This window comes from Diplodia seriata (assembly GCF_021436955.1).
Source record: "Diplodia seriata strain FDS-637 chromosome Unknown scaffold_4, whole genome shotgun sequence".
NCBI classification, from domain to species: domain Eukaryota; kingdom Fungi; phylum Ascomycota; class Dothideomycetes; order Botryosphaeriales; family Botryosphaeriaceae; genus Diplodia; species Diplodia seriata.
In genome coordinates this window covers 3,077,975-3,093,795 of record NW_027117311.1, presented here as the reverse complement: position 1 = coordinate 3,093,795, position 15,821 = coordinate 3,077,975, and the positions used below count along the sequence as shown (strand labels likewise).

At 59.2% G+C, this 15,821-nt stretch overlaps 4 protein-coding genes across 4 annotated transcripts; 2 read left to right on the top strand and 2 right to left on the bottom strand.

Annotated features, from left to right (window-relative positions):
- Nucleotides 1-336: 336 nt before the first annotated feature.
- On the top strand, nucleotides 337-1,819 carry SIT4_1 (sporulation-induced protein; the record flags this gene model as incomplete). Its single annotated transcript, XM_066776273.1, has 5 exons — nucleotides 337-493; nucleotides 551-1,040; nucleotides 1,097-1,460; nucleotides 1,513-1,578; nucleotides 1,628-1,819. 5 exons carry the CDS (start codon nucleotides 337-339, stop codon nucleotides 1,817-1,819), a joined length of 1,269 nt encoding a protein of 422 aa, XP_066634154.1.
- Nucleotides 1,820-3,768: 1,949 nt separating this feature from the next.
- On the top strand, nucleotides 3,769-4,686 carry SLS55_004820 (uncharacterized protein; the record flags this gene model as incomplete). The annotated part of the gene is made up of 3 exons (XM_066776272.1): nucleotides 3,769-3,928; nucleotides 3,981-4,141; nucleotides 4,201-4,686. The coding sequence occupies 3 exons, from the start codon at nucleotides 3,769-3,771 to the stop codon at nucleotides 4,684-4,686; spliced, it is 807 nt and encodes a 268-aa protein (XP_066634153.1).
- Nucleotides 4,687-9,871: 5,185 nt separating this feature from the next.
- Nucleotides 9,872-11,289, bottom strand: SLS55_004819 (uncharacterized protein; the record flags this gene model as incomplete). The annotated part of the gene is made up of 3 exons (XM_066776271.1): nucleotides 9,872-9,898; nucleotides 9,951-10,410; nucleotides 11,273-11,289. 3 exons carry the CDS (start codon nucleotides 11,287-11,289, stop codon nucleotides 9,872-9,874), a joined length of 504 nt encoding a protein of 167 aa, XP_066634152.1.
- Nucleotides 11,290-13,515: 2,226 nt separating this feature from the next.
- Nucleotides 13,516-15,796, bottom strand: SLS55_004818 (uncharacterized protein; the record flags this gene model as incomplete). The annotated part of the gene is made up of 2 exons (XM_066776270.1): nucleotides 13,516-15,563; nucleotides 15,682-15,796. 2 exons carry the CDS (start codon nucleotides 15,794-15,796, stop codon nucleotides 13,516-13,518), a joined length of 2,163 nt encoding a protein of 720 aa, XP_066634151.1.
- Between the last annotated feature and the right edge of the window lie 25 nt (nucleotides 15,797-15,821).

Below are 15,821 nucleotides of genomic sequence, written 5' to 3'. Positions count from 1 at the left end.
GGCAGCGGCTCAGGCTTCGGCTGCGTCTGGGCCCTGAAGCACGGGTCACTTGTCCCACGCCTTCACCACCTCACTCCGCCCACATCGCTGCGTCCGATCGCCGCGCCTCCATTCTGCCTGCTGCGCCGCCATGCGCTGTTCTCCCCAGACTCACGCATGATTACCCACGATCGCCATCCCCACCGCTCTCCCCGCGCATGATCTCCCGCCCGCAGAGGCACCCCAGTCACACGACAGATACCCATTGCTAAGCCGCAGTCACCGTGCTGATAGCTTCAACTCCTCGCAATCTCGCCGACGACACCCCGCAACACCACACCTCTCATCCCGCCCGCAATGACCAAGGAGTATGACGTCCCGCAGCCGGGCCCGGCCCGCCTGAGCCCTGGTGCTGGCCCGGACGAGTGGCTGGACGCCGCAAAGCGGTGCAAGTACCTGCCCGAGGCCGATATGAAGCGCCTTTGTGAGATAGTCAAGGAGTGCTTGATGGAAGGTGCGCGCCGCCGTCTCTATGTGGTCCGGACCAGGGGCTGACGCTGATCCCCTGCAGAGTCCAACATCCAGCCCGTCAAGACTCCCGTCACCGTCTGCGGAGATATCCACGGCCAGTTCTACGATCTCTTGGAGCTGTTCCGGGTTGCCGGTGGCATGCCCAGCGATACCGCTGTCTCGGCGCCCACCGTTCCCACCAAGACCATCACCGCTGCCGACATCGAGCCGCCAAGCACCATCACCGACCCCAAGGCCAAGCGCAAGATGAAGCGGCGGTACCAGCGGGACGCCAACTACACCGGTACCAGTCCAGGCTCGGGTGCCGAGATCGAGGAGGAGGACGAAGATGACGAAGAGGGTCGCGGTCGCAGCAGGAGCAGCAGCCAGAGAGGGAGCTTTGGTGACGGTTCCTCGGATGGCGACAGCAACCGCAACATCTCCGGCTCCGGTGGCAACGGCATGCAGAACTACATTTTCTTGGGTGACTTTGTGGACCGCGGCTACTTCAGTCTGGAGACGTTTACGCTTTTGATGTGCTTGAAAGCCAAGTAAGTCTAGGAGTGGCGAAGTGTGCGTCGCGGCACATCTAACAAGAACTCCGCAGATTTCCCGATCGGGTAACCCTTGTCAGAGGAAACCACGAGTCGCGGCAGATCACGCAAGTCTATGGTTTCTACGAGGAGTGCCAGACCAAGTACGGCAACGCCTCGGTGTGGAAGGCTTGTTGCCAGGTCTTCGACTTCCTGGCGCTCGCTGCCATTGTGGACGGCAAGGTACTATGCGTGCACGGCGGTCTGAGTCCTGAGATCCGAACGCTGGACCAGATTCGGGTGGTTGCCCGCGCCCAGGAGATCCCGCACGAAGGAGCCTTCTGCGACCTTGTCTGGAGCGACCCCGAGGACGTTGACACGTGGGCCGTGTCGCCTCGTGGAGCAGGCTGGCTCTTTGGCGACAAGGTTTCGTCCGAGGTAAGTTTCCCGGCTGCGGCGCAGAGGAAGTCAGCTGACAAGGTCGCCGCAGTTCAACCATGTCAACGGCCTACAGCTCATTGCACGGGCGCATCAGCTGGTCAACGAGGGCTACAAGGTAAGGAGACGCCCATCCGGTCGCGTCACCAGGGCTAACGGTGAGACAGTACCACTTCAAGGACAAAGACGTGGTTACGGTGTGGTCAGCGCCCAACTACTGCTACCGCTGTGGCAATGTGGCGTCGATCATGAGCCTGGCCGAGGACCTGAATCCGAAGTTCACGATTTTCAGCGCGGTCCCGGACAACCGGCGGGCGGTGCCTGCTGGCCGGGGCACGCGCGGCGAATATTTCCTATAGAGTCGACGAACAGATGGTGTGGATACGATATACGTCTTTCTGTGCTTGATATCCGGACTTCATGAGCTTAAGGCTAGACCAGGCGGCTGGGATCGGTTGCAACGAGGAGAGGGGCTTTGGGAAGCCGAGAAGCGCTTTTGGGTTGCATGCGAGGGTAGTCCACCGCGTCTGCACCGCGGGTCTTTCGGGAGTGATTTGTTTCTTTGATTGTGGGTGCTGCAGCTGCATGCTACGGGTGCGGGCGGGCGTGCCCACGGGAATTATGATGATACCGGGCTGTACTATAGTTTCGACGCGTTTGCTTGCTGCATGACGAGAAACGGGCATCGTGCTGTGTTGTGTGTGACGGCGGCCAGGCGTGCGGTTGGACACTGCAGCAGAATCCGCGTTTGGGGGTATATAACGCTCGCCAGTGACGGTTGATTCTCGGCTGTAGCGGTCATTCTCATCTGAGAGGTGCATTGAAACCACAACTTCTTTCCCTTCCAAATGCTGAAACGAGGGCCCAGTTCGAATCCGGTGGTGCCCGACCAACTCGTATAGGTAACTTGCGATGAAGGCGGGCTTAAGCAATGAAGTCGACCGTTGAGGGAAGCAATTCTGCAGACACGACTTCACCATTGGATGGCGGTGCTGGAATACCCTCGCTTCGGTTTGGGATAGGTGTTGTGGACTGATGAATCAACCAGGTATTCTTCTTTTTTTTGCTCTTTTTTTGCTCTTTTTTGCCCTCTTGTATTCTCGTCATCTCTGTAGTTATTTTACCCAGTGCGCGAATGTCCCCTGCCTTTTTTCCCCCCCTGGCGCTTCGCGCGCTTTCGGCTGCGACTTTCGAACCCGGAGTCGGGTGTGCGTGCGCTGTTGTTCGCTTGAGCGGCCCGTCCTTTCGGGCAGGCGCACGGCGGGCATGGTTGACAGCTCGCTTAGGCGGTGGCGGTCTGGTTGTCAACGCCCAGCGAAACACGCCCCATGCCTCCCTCTGTCTATCCTTGTACTGGCGCCTTCAAGCAACTCTGGGTGGCCGCCGCCACGTGTGTCATGTATACATCCGTTCCTGCCGATGCATAGAAGCTGCTGCCCCATTCCGTCAAGCGCCGCGGCTCTGTGCTCTCGTTCCGCTCGCCGGCTGAATCGCAGCATCGTGTTGCTCGATGAAAGTCCGCCACTAGGTGCAGTACCCCGCAAACCGTCCGCTTCCGTCGGCGCGGCGCCCGTCCTCAAGCTGTCGCGGCCGTGACGTGACGCGGCTGAATGGGGACAGGCCATGTCTCGAAACATACTGTTTCAGCATGCCGCAACCCCCAATCTCCGAGCACTGAAGCCGCCCTGCGCATCGCGCTCGCCCAATTATAGGAACTTGGAGTCCACGCGTTGGCCGGATCTGCGTGCACCGCGACGCCGCTGGCCGGGCCGACACCGCACGGCAGCCGTTCAGGGACTGCCGGCCGTTCATGGAGCGTGAGCGTGGGGGGAGCGGCCGGCCAGCGCTTCCATATTCGCCGGGCACGGCTTCGGCTGCTCCCATGTCGAAACACTAACCGGAACAACCTCCAGCCACCCCTCCAGCCAAGCCGGCCATGGGGCTCGTCCAGGGTTCCAGGCTCTTAGCAGCCTTCTTGTTATGGACCTGCGCCTGGTGATAGGTGGATCTTGTTTCGAGCGGCGTTTTGCATGCATCTGGCGGGTGCCTCGCGTATGCGCCCTCTCCGTACCCTCCCCCTGGGGACCATGTGTATATAAGCAAAATAGCCGCCTCGGCGGACTGTGGGTGTCCAGTTTCTCCATCCCATTCGTTGCACAGTCAAAGCCCTCGGTGTGCTTTGTACCGTTCGTTCCTCTCTTCTGCTACTTATATTTACTCCTTGACTTCTCTGTAATCCTCGGCCCGGTGCCTTTACTGCCTCTCCGCCCTCCCTTGTCCAACCGTATTCCCCTCTTTCCAAGCAAACATGAAGTTCATCATCCCTACCTCCCTTCTGGCCCTGGCCACCTCTGCCGTGGCTCTGCCCACCGAGAAGTCTGCCCAGCATGAGAAGCGGGCTACCCCCAAGATCTACCTGGCCGGCGACTCGACCATGGCCAAGAACGGTGGTGGTAGTGGTACTGAGGGTACGTTGATCCCATGGCACTTCCCCTTGTCCAATGACTAACAAGCTTGCAGGTTGGGGTCAGTACCTTGCGTACTCGATCAAGGACGCCGAGGTCCTGAACTGGGCCCGCGCCGGCCGCTCCGCTCGCTCCTACACCGATGAGGGCCGCTTCGATGAAATCATCGACGCCGTCCAGTCTGGCGACTACGTCGTCATCGAGTTCGGCCACAACGTACGTTTCCCTCTTTCCCCATCACTTCCCCACCACAAGCCACTGACTCCCAACCACAGGACGGTGGCTCTCCCGTCAGCTCCGACAACGGCCGCAGCGACTGCCCCGGCACCGGCTCCGAGACGTGCACCACCCCCGACGGCCTGACCGTGCAGACCTTCGTCACCTACGTGACCAACGCCGGCAAGGCCCTCACGGCCAAGGGCGCCAACGTGATCCTGTCGTCGCAGACGCCCAACAACCCGTGGGAGACGGGCAGCTACGTCTACTCGCCGACGCGCTTCGTCGAGTACCAGCAGATCGCGGCCGAGAACATCGGCTCGGGCGCGACCTACATCGACCACGGCGCGTACGTCGGCGCCATGTACGAGAGCCTCGGCTACGACGCCGTGACGGCCTTCTTCCCCAACGATCACACCCACACCAGCCCCGAGGCGGCCGACATTGTCAGCCAGGCGTTCGTCAAGGGCGTGTTGTGCGCGAACGCCGACATGAGCACCTACATCGCCAACTCCACCAGCAGCGTGGCTGGCGACTGCATCTAAACGGATGGCATGAGCGTGATGACGAGGAGTTGAGGAGATACCCATGTTGGAGGGGCCTTTTTACTGTCTATATCTGTTTCTCTGTCCATATGTGGAATAGCCTTCCTTTTGAATGGCCTTGCATAAAATTACATCAAGTTGGGGCCACTTCGCGGTGGCTCTTCCGTCGGAGCACTTCTCCCTTGAGCTACAAGGCCACCTCAATTCATGCATTCAAGTGAAGACAAGGATGGATCAGGGGAAAGGCGTGTCTGTTTACTCCCTGAACCCTCCTTACGATGAATAAGAAATGTGGAGCGAGTCTCTCTGCACGTCAATGGGGTGAGACTTTGGTCTGTTGCCTGGTACAGAATCAAGTGTGAGCATATCAGGAAAGTCCTTGTTGCCTGCCCCAATCTTTCAAAACCATCACCCTTACTTTCTATGGCTGTTTTTCATTATTATCTTCAATCGTGTGCTCACGTCCAGCCGTAGGTAGTGCAGAGTGTCTGTTTGTAGTCGGCGCGAAGGCAGTCTGCCAATTCTGGAAGAGTCCCCTGCACCGGCTCTTCGTAGCTAATGCGTTGAATGAGGGAACTGAAGATAAAGCATCGTTCGTGGAGCTTTCTCAAGAGAATTGGCATAGCATCATTCTAATTAAGCGGGCATACATGAGCGCGTAGCTTCCGAACTCGGCCTCGAAGGCCAACATGAAAGACCTGAACGTGTCAAACTCACTTGGGTCCACGTTGCGCAGGTCGTAGAACTTGTCTCTGCCAGCGAGTTTGGGGATCGCAGAGAGCTCTGTCCGTGTGCTTTTCCCCTTTTGGAGCAAATATACAGAAGTGATTGTATATACCTTCTTGGAGCGACTGAAGGAGAAGTAGTTTGCTATTTTACGGAGGTCATGTGGGTCTCCTGGTCACCCTGCCGTAAAAGCTCCCAATCACCCCAACCGGCTTACGTATTTGGCGATTCTGCTTCACAGCAGTTGAGAGGTGGGGTTTTTCCATTTCCATACATAGCCGGTATCGTGGAATTTTTTGGTGCTCACCGGAGCTCCTCGCGTACAATCATGCTGTGTAGGTTCTTCAGTTCACTGTTTCCGCCCATCAGCCCCCGAAGCTGGCGGCTCCATTATATGGAGAATCTGGAGCATGCAGTGATAGTTCACGAAGACATCGGAGAATAGGTACAATTTAAGGAATGTCATTGGTTTCGATTAATTTGATGGATATCATGAAGTTTGAATCGTTGCACCTTGGCCTTTGCTGGCTTCGAAGTCTGATGAGAGATGTGAGATGGAAGTGGTGCTGGCTTTGAAATAATTGGGCGGCTCTGTTTCAGGTTGCAGTACAGTTGAGAGGTGCAACCTCTCCATGTGCACGGCGCAGCACGGCGGGGCAATAGGCACAAGGCTGACTGCGGAACTAAGCAGGTTTGCTGTTTTCTTGTGCGATCTTATCAGCAAATCTGTATCCAATGCAACAGCGGGATCCGCAGGCATGTTTCCGTCAAAAAAGCAGAACAGCCCATGCGACGTCATGGTGATGCGCCGTGGGGTGACGCGCAAAAACGACTCCCGACGATCTATGTTACGTCACTCCACAAGTCCGCTCGATGGGCCAAAGGGAGAGCAACAGGTGCGCGGCGCACGGCATGTGATTGAGCCCTGCCCCGCCCTGCGGGATAGGAGTATACTCCGCGGATCCTCTCCGTCTGCATGCCTAATCAGGAACGGCGCGTCAACCCGCAGGCCGACCTTCATATTCCCCATCCATCCTCCACTGCTTGCGAAAGCCCAACCCAGTCGAAATTTTGCTCCATGAACCTGCCTGACGAAGGTCCTGACATGGAGACACTGACGCCTAGTAATCACGTTCTACCCAGCCTGCCCTGCAAATGCACTAACGCATGGTAGCCGTTGAATCCAGAATGCCGTTGCCCGTCACGCCCCATTGCGGCGGCCCATCTAGGCTTCGAGAGACAGTCATCCGCTGCCTTGGCTGATGAGTGCTTTCAGAAGCTGTGCCTTGGCCGCATGACCTATGCTCGACGAAGATGCGGCAACGCACGCCCTTTGCCACCTTTCCCATGCTTGTTCCAGGCGTGCCGGGCGCATCTTCACCTGGCCACAGCCACTACCCGCGCAGGCACCGGCGCCAAGCTTGCCTCGGGTAGGCCATTGTGGGCTGTTGTTGTTGTGGCTGGGCCGAGATGCGCGCTCCTCCAAGCACAAGTCCCGTGCCAGGTTGGCGTTGACGAGGGACGGACGGCGTCCGCGCTGCTTCCCCCCCTCCACTTGTTACCAGCTGCCCGGCCAGGCGAAAATCTCGGACTGAGAGCCCGTCATCCACCTCCACCCGTCTGTCCCAGCAATTGCTTTGTTTGCGAGCTGTGCAGTGAGGTCTTGCCCTGCCGTGGTGCCTTTCGCCTCGCAGATATTGCCAAGACGCACGGTGGACCGACACCTGCGCCTGAGCCTCGTCATCCTCGGAGTGCCGACCCTTCTCTTCTGTGATGCACCGTGGCATGGCCAGCCACCGTTTGTTATTGCCGTACCGCCTCGTGCGATCCTGATCTTCTCTTCACTGCGCCTTGCCCAAGGACCGCAGCCCAGCCCCAACGCGCTGCGTCCGGCCTCTACTGACACAGGGCAATTGACTGGCGAAACAAGCAGCTGCAGAAACACACGAACACGCCTCGCACACTCTCGAGACCACACCGGCTCACCATCATCGTACCCATTCACACTTCGCGGAGAGGCCCAAGTGATGACCCTAGCAGAGGAGAGCGTACACCATGTAGCAAGCGCACATAGACAAACAACGACGGCGCTGTGACGACCGACCTGGCGTGTTCGTGCCCGAAGGAGTCTGAGGCCTCTGGTCATTATGGGAATCGCTGGCGCACCGTGTGCAGGCAACCCCTGACAGCCCGGCGTCTTCGTTCATGTAGCAGAGACTGGGTCAGCTCGTCGTCCTCGTTCATGTAGCAGAGCCCGGGCCAGCCCGTCGTTGACGGCACTCGTAGACGTCGGCCTTGGCTCGCCCTGGATAAGAAGCAGAGCGGTCGTCGGCTCGGTCGCGCGTAGTGGATGGCGAGACGGCTAGTGTGGCTGATCTGGTGTTTACCACCTGGCAGTCACCGTGGCGTCTACCATCTAGGGTTTGCCATCCGGCGTCTACCGCCTGGTGTCTGCTCTCCAGGATCGATGCATGGCCCCCGCCGTGTCATTCCTGCCCCAGCGTTGCCGCCCAGGAAGAGTTTTCATTGCGCTCGTTTTGTCCTTGGTGGCGGTGATCTCTTGGTGGACTTGACACTTCTCAAACAATGACTCTGGCACCCGGTGGCTACGATGGAGCCACCGCTAGGCTTCTTCGCAGTGGTGTAGTGTGCCCAAGGGCAGTTGACGTGCTTGATGGAGGGTGGCTCTGGCTATGATTCACGCTGCCCATTTAGAAGCGAGGGTTCTGATTCTAATCAAGATTGCGCGCCTGAAGTCTGCTCCAACCCGCCCTCCGGGCTTCACGATAGTCTCGGGCGAGTGCCCTGCTCCCATCGTCGCTGAATGTATGCAGCACCCTGCCGTTTTCCCACGGGCTCGCATCCTATGTCCATTGCTCAATGCACGCCTTCTAGCAGGAATCCATGTCGCGAGTGCGTGAAGATTGACAGCTCGTCACCAAAGCCTACTTTGCAGTATCTTGGCTGTTAGCAGCCCGGGGTCGCAGGATGAGGCTTCTGTAGTAGGCAAAACGTTGCCAGACACCACCAGCTGCTCTAATCATGCTCTACTTTCGTTTCTGCCGTGGTGTTTGTTGGGACCGAGACCGCATTCGCACACAGGGCACGCCTGCTTGCAGCTACGTTCAACAATGCCATGTCCGGATGGAAGGGTAGCCCAGGGAGCAGCAGCCGGCACTCAGCCTGGCGGCTCAGGGTCACAGGGGGCTTTGCGGACGGGCATGCAGATGGGCGAGCGGCAAGGCTTCCCAGGTGGCAGTGGGCGTGCGGACTGCAGGCATGGGGGATACTGCGAAAGTGATGTGATAATGGCCACCGTGACACTAGGCGAGCCGAGACGGATGCGGTGAGATGAGATGGGGTGGCGGCGGAGGAGGAGGAGCGGACTCCGGGGATGTAGGACGGGGTGGGTCATGGTGAGGGAGGAAGGGGAGGGCGTTGGACGGGCCAAACAGCCGGATGCTCTGGAGACCAACGAAGGCTCGGCAGCCACGCTCTTGCGTGGAACGGCACAGGGGAGGTGTTGGCTGGCCCGCAGAGATCGCTCGTCTTCACCGGGGGCGTGGCAAAGCCCCGGATGCTCGCAGCACCCGGTGCATTGGCAGCCCGCGTCGCCAGAAGCCTGTGCATAAAGGTTTGGGGTGCCTGGACGAGTGCAGAGGGGGCCGACGGCCTCCCACCGCGCGTTCCGCCGTGCCTGCCTATTGCGACGCTTCCTCGACTGGACATCATACAGGCTAGCCGCCTCGCCAGATAAAGAGAGACCGCCTCCTCCCCGCCGCCGCCGCCGTCCGCTCACCCCCCTCGGCACCTCAGCACCTCAGCACCCCCCCGCTCACCAGGCGCATCCGCGCCGCCAAGGCTTGCAGTCTTCTTCCTCGCCGTCGTCATGGCTGTCTCGCCGGTCCCGAGCCGTGGCCGCCGTCGGGCGCTCTGGCGCCACCAGCTTCGCCGTGCCATGGCCTGTTGCGCCCCGTCAGCTGCGCACCCTCTCCCATGCCTGGCTGGACCAGCAGCTGACTACCTGGGCCCGGCGTACCTTGCTCCTGCCTGTCCACTCCGCTCCGCCTGCGACGGATCCGGATCCGGATACGCTGACCCCGCAGGCACATTGGTCGGCCAGTACATCTCGAGAGCCTGCCTCAAGCATTAGTAAGAAAGAGCATGGAAGCGAACGGGGAAAAGAGGCCAAAACCCCCCGAGGCCCGACGGCTGGCCAGTCCCCCTCAACCTCTGGCGGCATCCACCCTTGACGAAACCAGCTCCCGGCGGGGAGGAGTCTCGTTCCCCATGCCCGTCGTCGCATGGCAGTGTGCTGTTGGTCAGAGCGTCTGCGGACTTCATCATGTTCCGCCGGTCTGCTCCTGCCAACCTCCCCGGGCCGTTGCTGGGGACAGTCACCTCCTTTAGACGAGGCGCTGCCAAAGTGCCTTTGTGGGCGGTGATGGGGACTGGTCCATCAGACGTCGGAGCCTGCGGGGGTCGCCTTTGGTGCTCTGCTCCAACAGAATTGTCGTGGCCGGGCAAAGGTCTCTTACCTGCATTAGCGTGTTGTCGTACGCAGACTGTCCGAGTTGAGGCTCTCCCTCCGCTGTATCGATCGGCCAGTACTGTAGGCTTGGGTCTACAACGCCGTCCAGGTCCAGGCTGTCCAGGTTCCCCGCACTCGAAGGCGATGCGTCGACCGTTATACCATCCTGCGCCTCACCATCTTCCATGGACCGCAACGCTCTCTGGGACTTCTCGGCATCCTCAAAGGTATCTTTCAACGTCTCATCCATCCTGAGAGCTTGCGCGACTTCGGCCGTGCGGGCGAAGCCACCTTGGGCCAGTTGTCGAGCAATTGCCGTGGCGGCTTCCTTGTCGGTCGCGGACCCGATGCCCACAACAACATCTTGAAGGTCTCTCGTATGCGTCTCCAGTTCCAGAATGCGTTGCTTCAACGCCGATGTTCGTCTTTGGTCGCCTGCGGCGTCGTATGTGCAGTCTGACCGCTTCCTGGCTCGGCACTGTGAACAAATGGGGCGCGCACCATCGCACTAGTTGTCCGAGGTGTGGTCAGCTCCACATCGCCGACATCTGCCGGGCAAGGGCCAAACATACCTTATGCTTTCGGTGCTGGCATGGCTGGCATGCTACGAGTGTGACTTTGCTGCGCTTTGATGATGGTCGTGGTGCGGACTGCGCTGAGGCCGAGTCACGCAACCCTCGAGATCCAACCGGTGGCTCAGTCGACTCCATTTCCGGAACACGGGCTTCGGCACGGACGCTCCTGTCACTTATGTTGACACGGGCCTCTGACTGGGCGAGCTGGTTGCTTCCACTGTTGATCGAGGGGGGCGTGGCGGAGGACTTATCCCGTTGAAGGGCAGCCGGGCGGTGCCTCTACTTATTGAGCTGGCCTCGATCTCGACATGCTGCTAGCCTGGCGGCGGCGACGACAATCTGACGCAGTGAACGCACTTTGCACACGCTTCCACCGGGATAGGATTGCTGTCAGCATCGGGGGGCGCGTACTGCTTGACCTGCTGGCCCCTGTTACGCGCTCAACACACCTGGGCCCGATTGATGGAAACCCTTCGCCGATGGCAGCTTAAAGCAACCCCCATACAGAGCCGATGCGGACTCGACTCCGACCAATTAGCGCTGGCTCAAGTTTTCAATAGCATCGGCTTGCCTGCGCTACCACGATACATGTCTTTCTTTGCAGGCTCCAGATGCCAGCATGCTTCGACTGTGTTCGTATAGATGCAGATACCCCCAGGAAAGCGGCAGCAGAAGCTGCTTTGATCTTTTCGACGATCGTTGGCTCCGACTCGGTCAATCCGCGCCACTGTGATCCCTAGCTTGCGTTACGAACAGGCCAGAGAGCTCCATGCGGTAGGCTCCGCGAAGGAACCGCAAGGCAACGGGTAGTACTCGCGGTCCAGCTCCGTCCATGTTCTTATGCAGCTGCACTGCTATCGCCACGGTTTGGTTGTGCCCGCCTCCCCGTTCAACGGCACATGCACACGCCGGGGCCACGGGCCAGATTCATGGGTGCTCTGCCGCAAGTCTCACCATTCCACGCAGGACTCATGGACAATCGGAACATTACCTGAACGCCCGCAGTCCTTTCGCATACCCCGCTCCGTCTCCCCCTGGTTTGCAAACGGGTCGATTCCAGCCCAGCCGATGGCACCGATGCCTGTGCAACAACGCCTTCACGCATGCCTTCCAGCGATAAAGCACTCTAAAATTGACAAATATAACTCGGCAACGGCGACCTTGTATCCAGAAAAGGCTTTGGTTTGCTGAAAGATGATTCGTGCGGATGTCACATCCGTCCTGATGCCGTTCAATCACAACGGTCGCCACCGGCATCGCAGTTTACTCCGTGCCACGCATCTCGATTTCGCATCCGCAGTGAACATGGGAGCCCACAAACAGCCCAGAAACGACTACCGTCATCCACCTTTCTCCCACTTCTCAGTTCGGTTGGAGCCGGAAATTACCTGCAGGCAACGGCGGAGGCGGTCTTCATCGCCGTTCGCATCTCACACAGCCTCGCCACACCCTCGCCCTGGACCCTCTCTGCTTTTCGCCGCCTCCCCGGCCTGCATACAGCCAAGGCCTACCGCGACCTTACTGAATTGATAACCGCATCGTTGGTGCAGGCGAAAACCAGCCTCAGATGACGGCGGAGGCGGGCTCGGCACCGTTCGCGTCCCACACACCGACGCCACACTTTTTGAGCTGGATCCTCCCTAGTTGTTTATGCTTCCACGACCTGCGACAGCTTCCCCCTTGGTGGTGATGATACGGCTAGGCTGGCAAGTATAGAGTAATGACGAACGGGATACGACATGCCCCCCTTTTGCCACCCGTTGGGAGGGGGCAACCAGCAGCCCCCTCTGCTGCTCTCCGCCGCAGAATCTCGATTCACTCAACCATGCCTACCCCGCCACGACTCCGACCTGCGCCTGTCGCTGTCTCGCGACCGTTCACACTCCGCTGCCTTACATCCTACACGACGTTGAGATGAAGCTCGATCTGCCATGGACTGCCCGCACGCACACATACCCCTCGAATTATCAAACGAGGCATTCTCCCTCGGATGACAGTCATTGTTGTTCGTCTCGATTATCCTCGGCATGCAAGCGAGAAAGAAATACATAAGGCAGCTTGGAGAAAGGGGGCTCAGCTGAGGCATGGGATAGGCGCGATGGAGGGCCGCTGTCGACATTCGACGGACCCTTCATCGGTCCCTTTGTTCTCGAAAGTCCGGTACTACATCGCTGTAGCGTTCCGTCGTGCTCAACATTCGATGTGGCGAAGGTAGGTCATTAAGTATGGGCTACCTCTGACCTCTTTTGTCTCCCACTGTTTGCCTACTTGACCGACTTCACCGGCTCTTCCTTCCCTCCCGCCCTCTCTTCGTCACAATCACTCCTTCATCATACTCTTCCCTTCTCTTCTTACTTTCCCTTTCAACATTATGATTTGTATACGTACCCTAGGCATGGCGAGCACGGCGTACCCCGCTTTCTCGCATACTGCTTCACGCCATGCCTGCTTTGCTCCAGAGCGGCATCATCCGATAAATTCTCATCGTAGCTAATCGGAGTTCGAGGCAAACAAGTAAAGCTTTCAGCACAGGTAGGGATGTAGTAAAACTAAAGCTCACGAATATGGGGTAAGTTGATGCGACGGAGCTTAGTCCGAGTCTGCTCATTTGTTCCTTCGACCCCGCCGATCACCCGAATGTGGAAAAAATATACGAATCCCAGCATTCGAGAGCCCTGGCCGCTTGTAAACATGGGAGCGAATCGGGCATGTAAAAGACAAACCACTATCGCTGGACCTGACGATTCACGGTGTGAATAACCATATGTGAGATAGACAAATAGAATCCAGAGCCCATCACCACGCATAGCAGCAACAAGCGCGCTCTTATGGAAGGGTCGAGCGTGCATGATGGAATTTTTTTTATCACTTACGGGCCGACCCACCACCCACAATACACACACCTCAGAAAGCTTTTAGGGATATATATATATATATCTCTCTACCAGCCGACAAAAAGACTTGCAATGCCGCTCATGCCCAATTCCTATGTGCATCTCATCTACCAATCGCTCCTCCTCTTCCCGTTCCATGCTGCTGCTGCTGCTCGTCATCCACGAATGGCACATCCTCATCCTCCTCCTCCCCTCCGCTTCCCTCCCACTCGTCCCTGGCCTGGACGGCCCCATCCAACTTCTTGTACCGCACTTCCCACCGCAGCTCGCGCCACGCGCGCGCGGCGGCGCCGACGTTGACCTTGACGCCGAAGGTGGGGACGGCGATGACGACGTCTTCGTCGTTGCCGTTGACGGCATTACTAGCACCGCCTGCTGATGATGATGTTGTTGCCGCCGCCGCCGCTGTTGCCTCATCCCCCTCGAGTCTCTCCCCCTCCCCCTCCCCTTCCTCAATCCCGATCCCATCGTTGTCATTGTGCTCGGTCAAGAAGGGGGAGATGGAGGATGCCGGGGCGACGATGACGGGCAGCACGAAGCGCGCCTTGCTGCGGGCGTCGACGCGCAGGGCCTCGAAGCGGGCGCGCATGGGGCCGGCGAGGGCGGCGCGGAGGGGCTTGAGGTCGGCGTGGCGGAAGGGGCGGACGGTGAGGGCGTGGGCGGGCGAGGGGTTGTGGACGCGCAGCCACCACCGGCCGTCGTAGAGGGTGAAGGGGGCTTCGAACGAGGACGGTACTGATGTCGGTGTTGCGTCGTCGACTTCGTTCGGGTTGTCCGCCTCCTCCTCCTCCTCCCCGGGTAAGAAGGGGATGTCGTCGTCGTCGTTGTCGTGGTCGTCGCGGCCGGTGGTGGTGGTGGTGGTGGTGGAGGGAGGGAGGGATGTTAACGATGGAGAAGGGGTGTTTGGTGGTATGACGACGGTGGGCTCCTCGCCGCGGGTGTAGGGCTGCCGGCTCAGCATCCAGGTGTAGTAGGGAAAGTTGGCGTCGGGGGTCTGGACGCGCTCAAAGAGCACGCCGGCGGCGGTGAAGGACGAGGGCACGCTGCCGGTCACGTAGTCAAAGGGATTGGCGAGGTAGAGGCGCGGGAAGAAGTAGCGCACTGCCGTCTCGAGCGATGAGAGGTCGACCGTCTCGCGCGGCGAGACGAGGTTGGCCAGCCGCCGGATCAGCATTGTGGCGACGACCTTGTTCTCCTCCTTGTCCATGGACCAAAATTGGGGATATAAAACACGCCTGCTGGTGCCGTACCACCAATAATCAGGCGTGAGCGGGGTTTTCAAGATAGTGGGGGGGAAGAAGTTGCGCGCGAAGCGGACGGCGAGCTCGCCGGAGCGGAGGTCCAATACGGCATCGAGTTTTTTCAGGAGGCTGTCGACTTCTTCCTCGCGGGCCTGGATCTTCTTCGCTGTGCGCTGCGCCAGCTGCAGCAGCGCCGGCTTGCTGATGGCTGCGGGCAGGCGGTGGTTTTGATACACATGCCTGACGGCGTTCCGCATGGTCAAGGTTGGGTCCTTGTTGGTTTCGTCCTCGACCCACGGGGTGCCTACAGCTTCGCACGTCGCCGTCAGCCTGTCTTTGCTGAATGGAAGCAGAGGCCGTAGCACCTGAACACCCCAGAACTCGATGCCGACGGCGTTCTGAGTTTCGGCGGGTGATCGAGGCTCGTCGTTTGTCAACCACTCAGCATGGCTTTGATGGACACCATGCATGCCGAAACATTCTGGGATGTCGCCGGCAGCTCTCATGCCGCGCAGTCCCATGCCTCTGTGGCCATCAATGAGCCGCATCATCACGGTCTCTGCCTGGTCATCACTGTGGTGGGCAAGGAGGAGGGACTCGATCCCGTGATCACGGCAAGCTTGACCGAGCAGGCGGAAGCGGAATCTTCGTGCAAGAGTCTCCAGATTGGTGAGCGACTTTGTATTTGTTCCCTCAGGCCATTGCACCTGCAGAACCTCGGCGGCGATGCCCAGCTTGTAGAGATTCCCCCGAACCTCCCAAGCTTCTTCGCTGCTGCCGCTGCGGAGCTGATGGTCGACGATGAAGGCTGTGAAGACATCGGCGTCGTCGTCGTCGGAAACCTCGGCCGAGAGATCGGCACACAGGGTTGCGAGGGCCATGGAATCCACACCTCCGCTGACGGCCAGGCCTGGGGGTGGTAGTCAGTACCGTGGACCGCGTCTTTCGGAGGGGACGATGCAGGTGAAGCGACGAACGGGGCAGGGTGGAATTACTGCGTCACCGTCATGCCGGAGCTTGCGACTCACCCAGGCGCGGGCTCCGGACGCGGACGCGAGGAAGCCATATGGAAGCTAGAGACTCGCGGAACTCGGCAACGCTGATGGGCAGTGCAGCAAGCAGGCGGCTCGTTGGAGCGAACATCACATCGCGGGGCGCGAGTATGCAG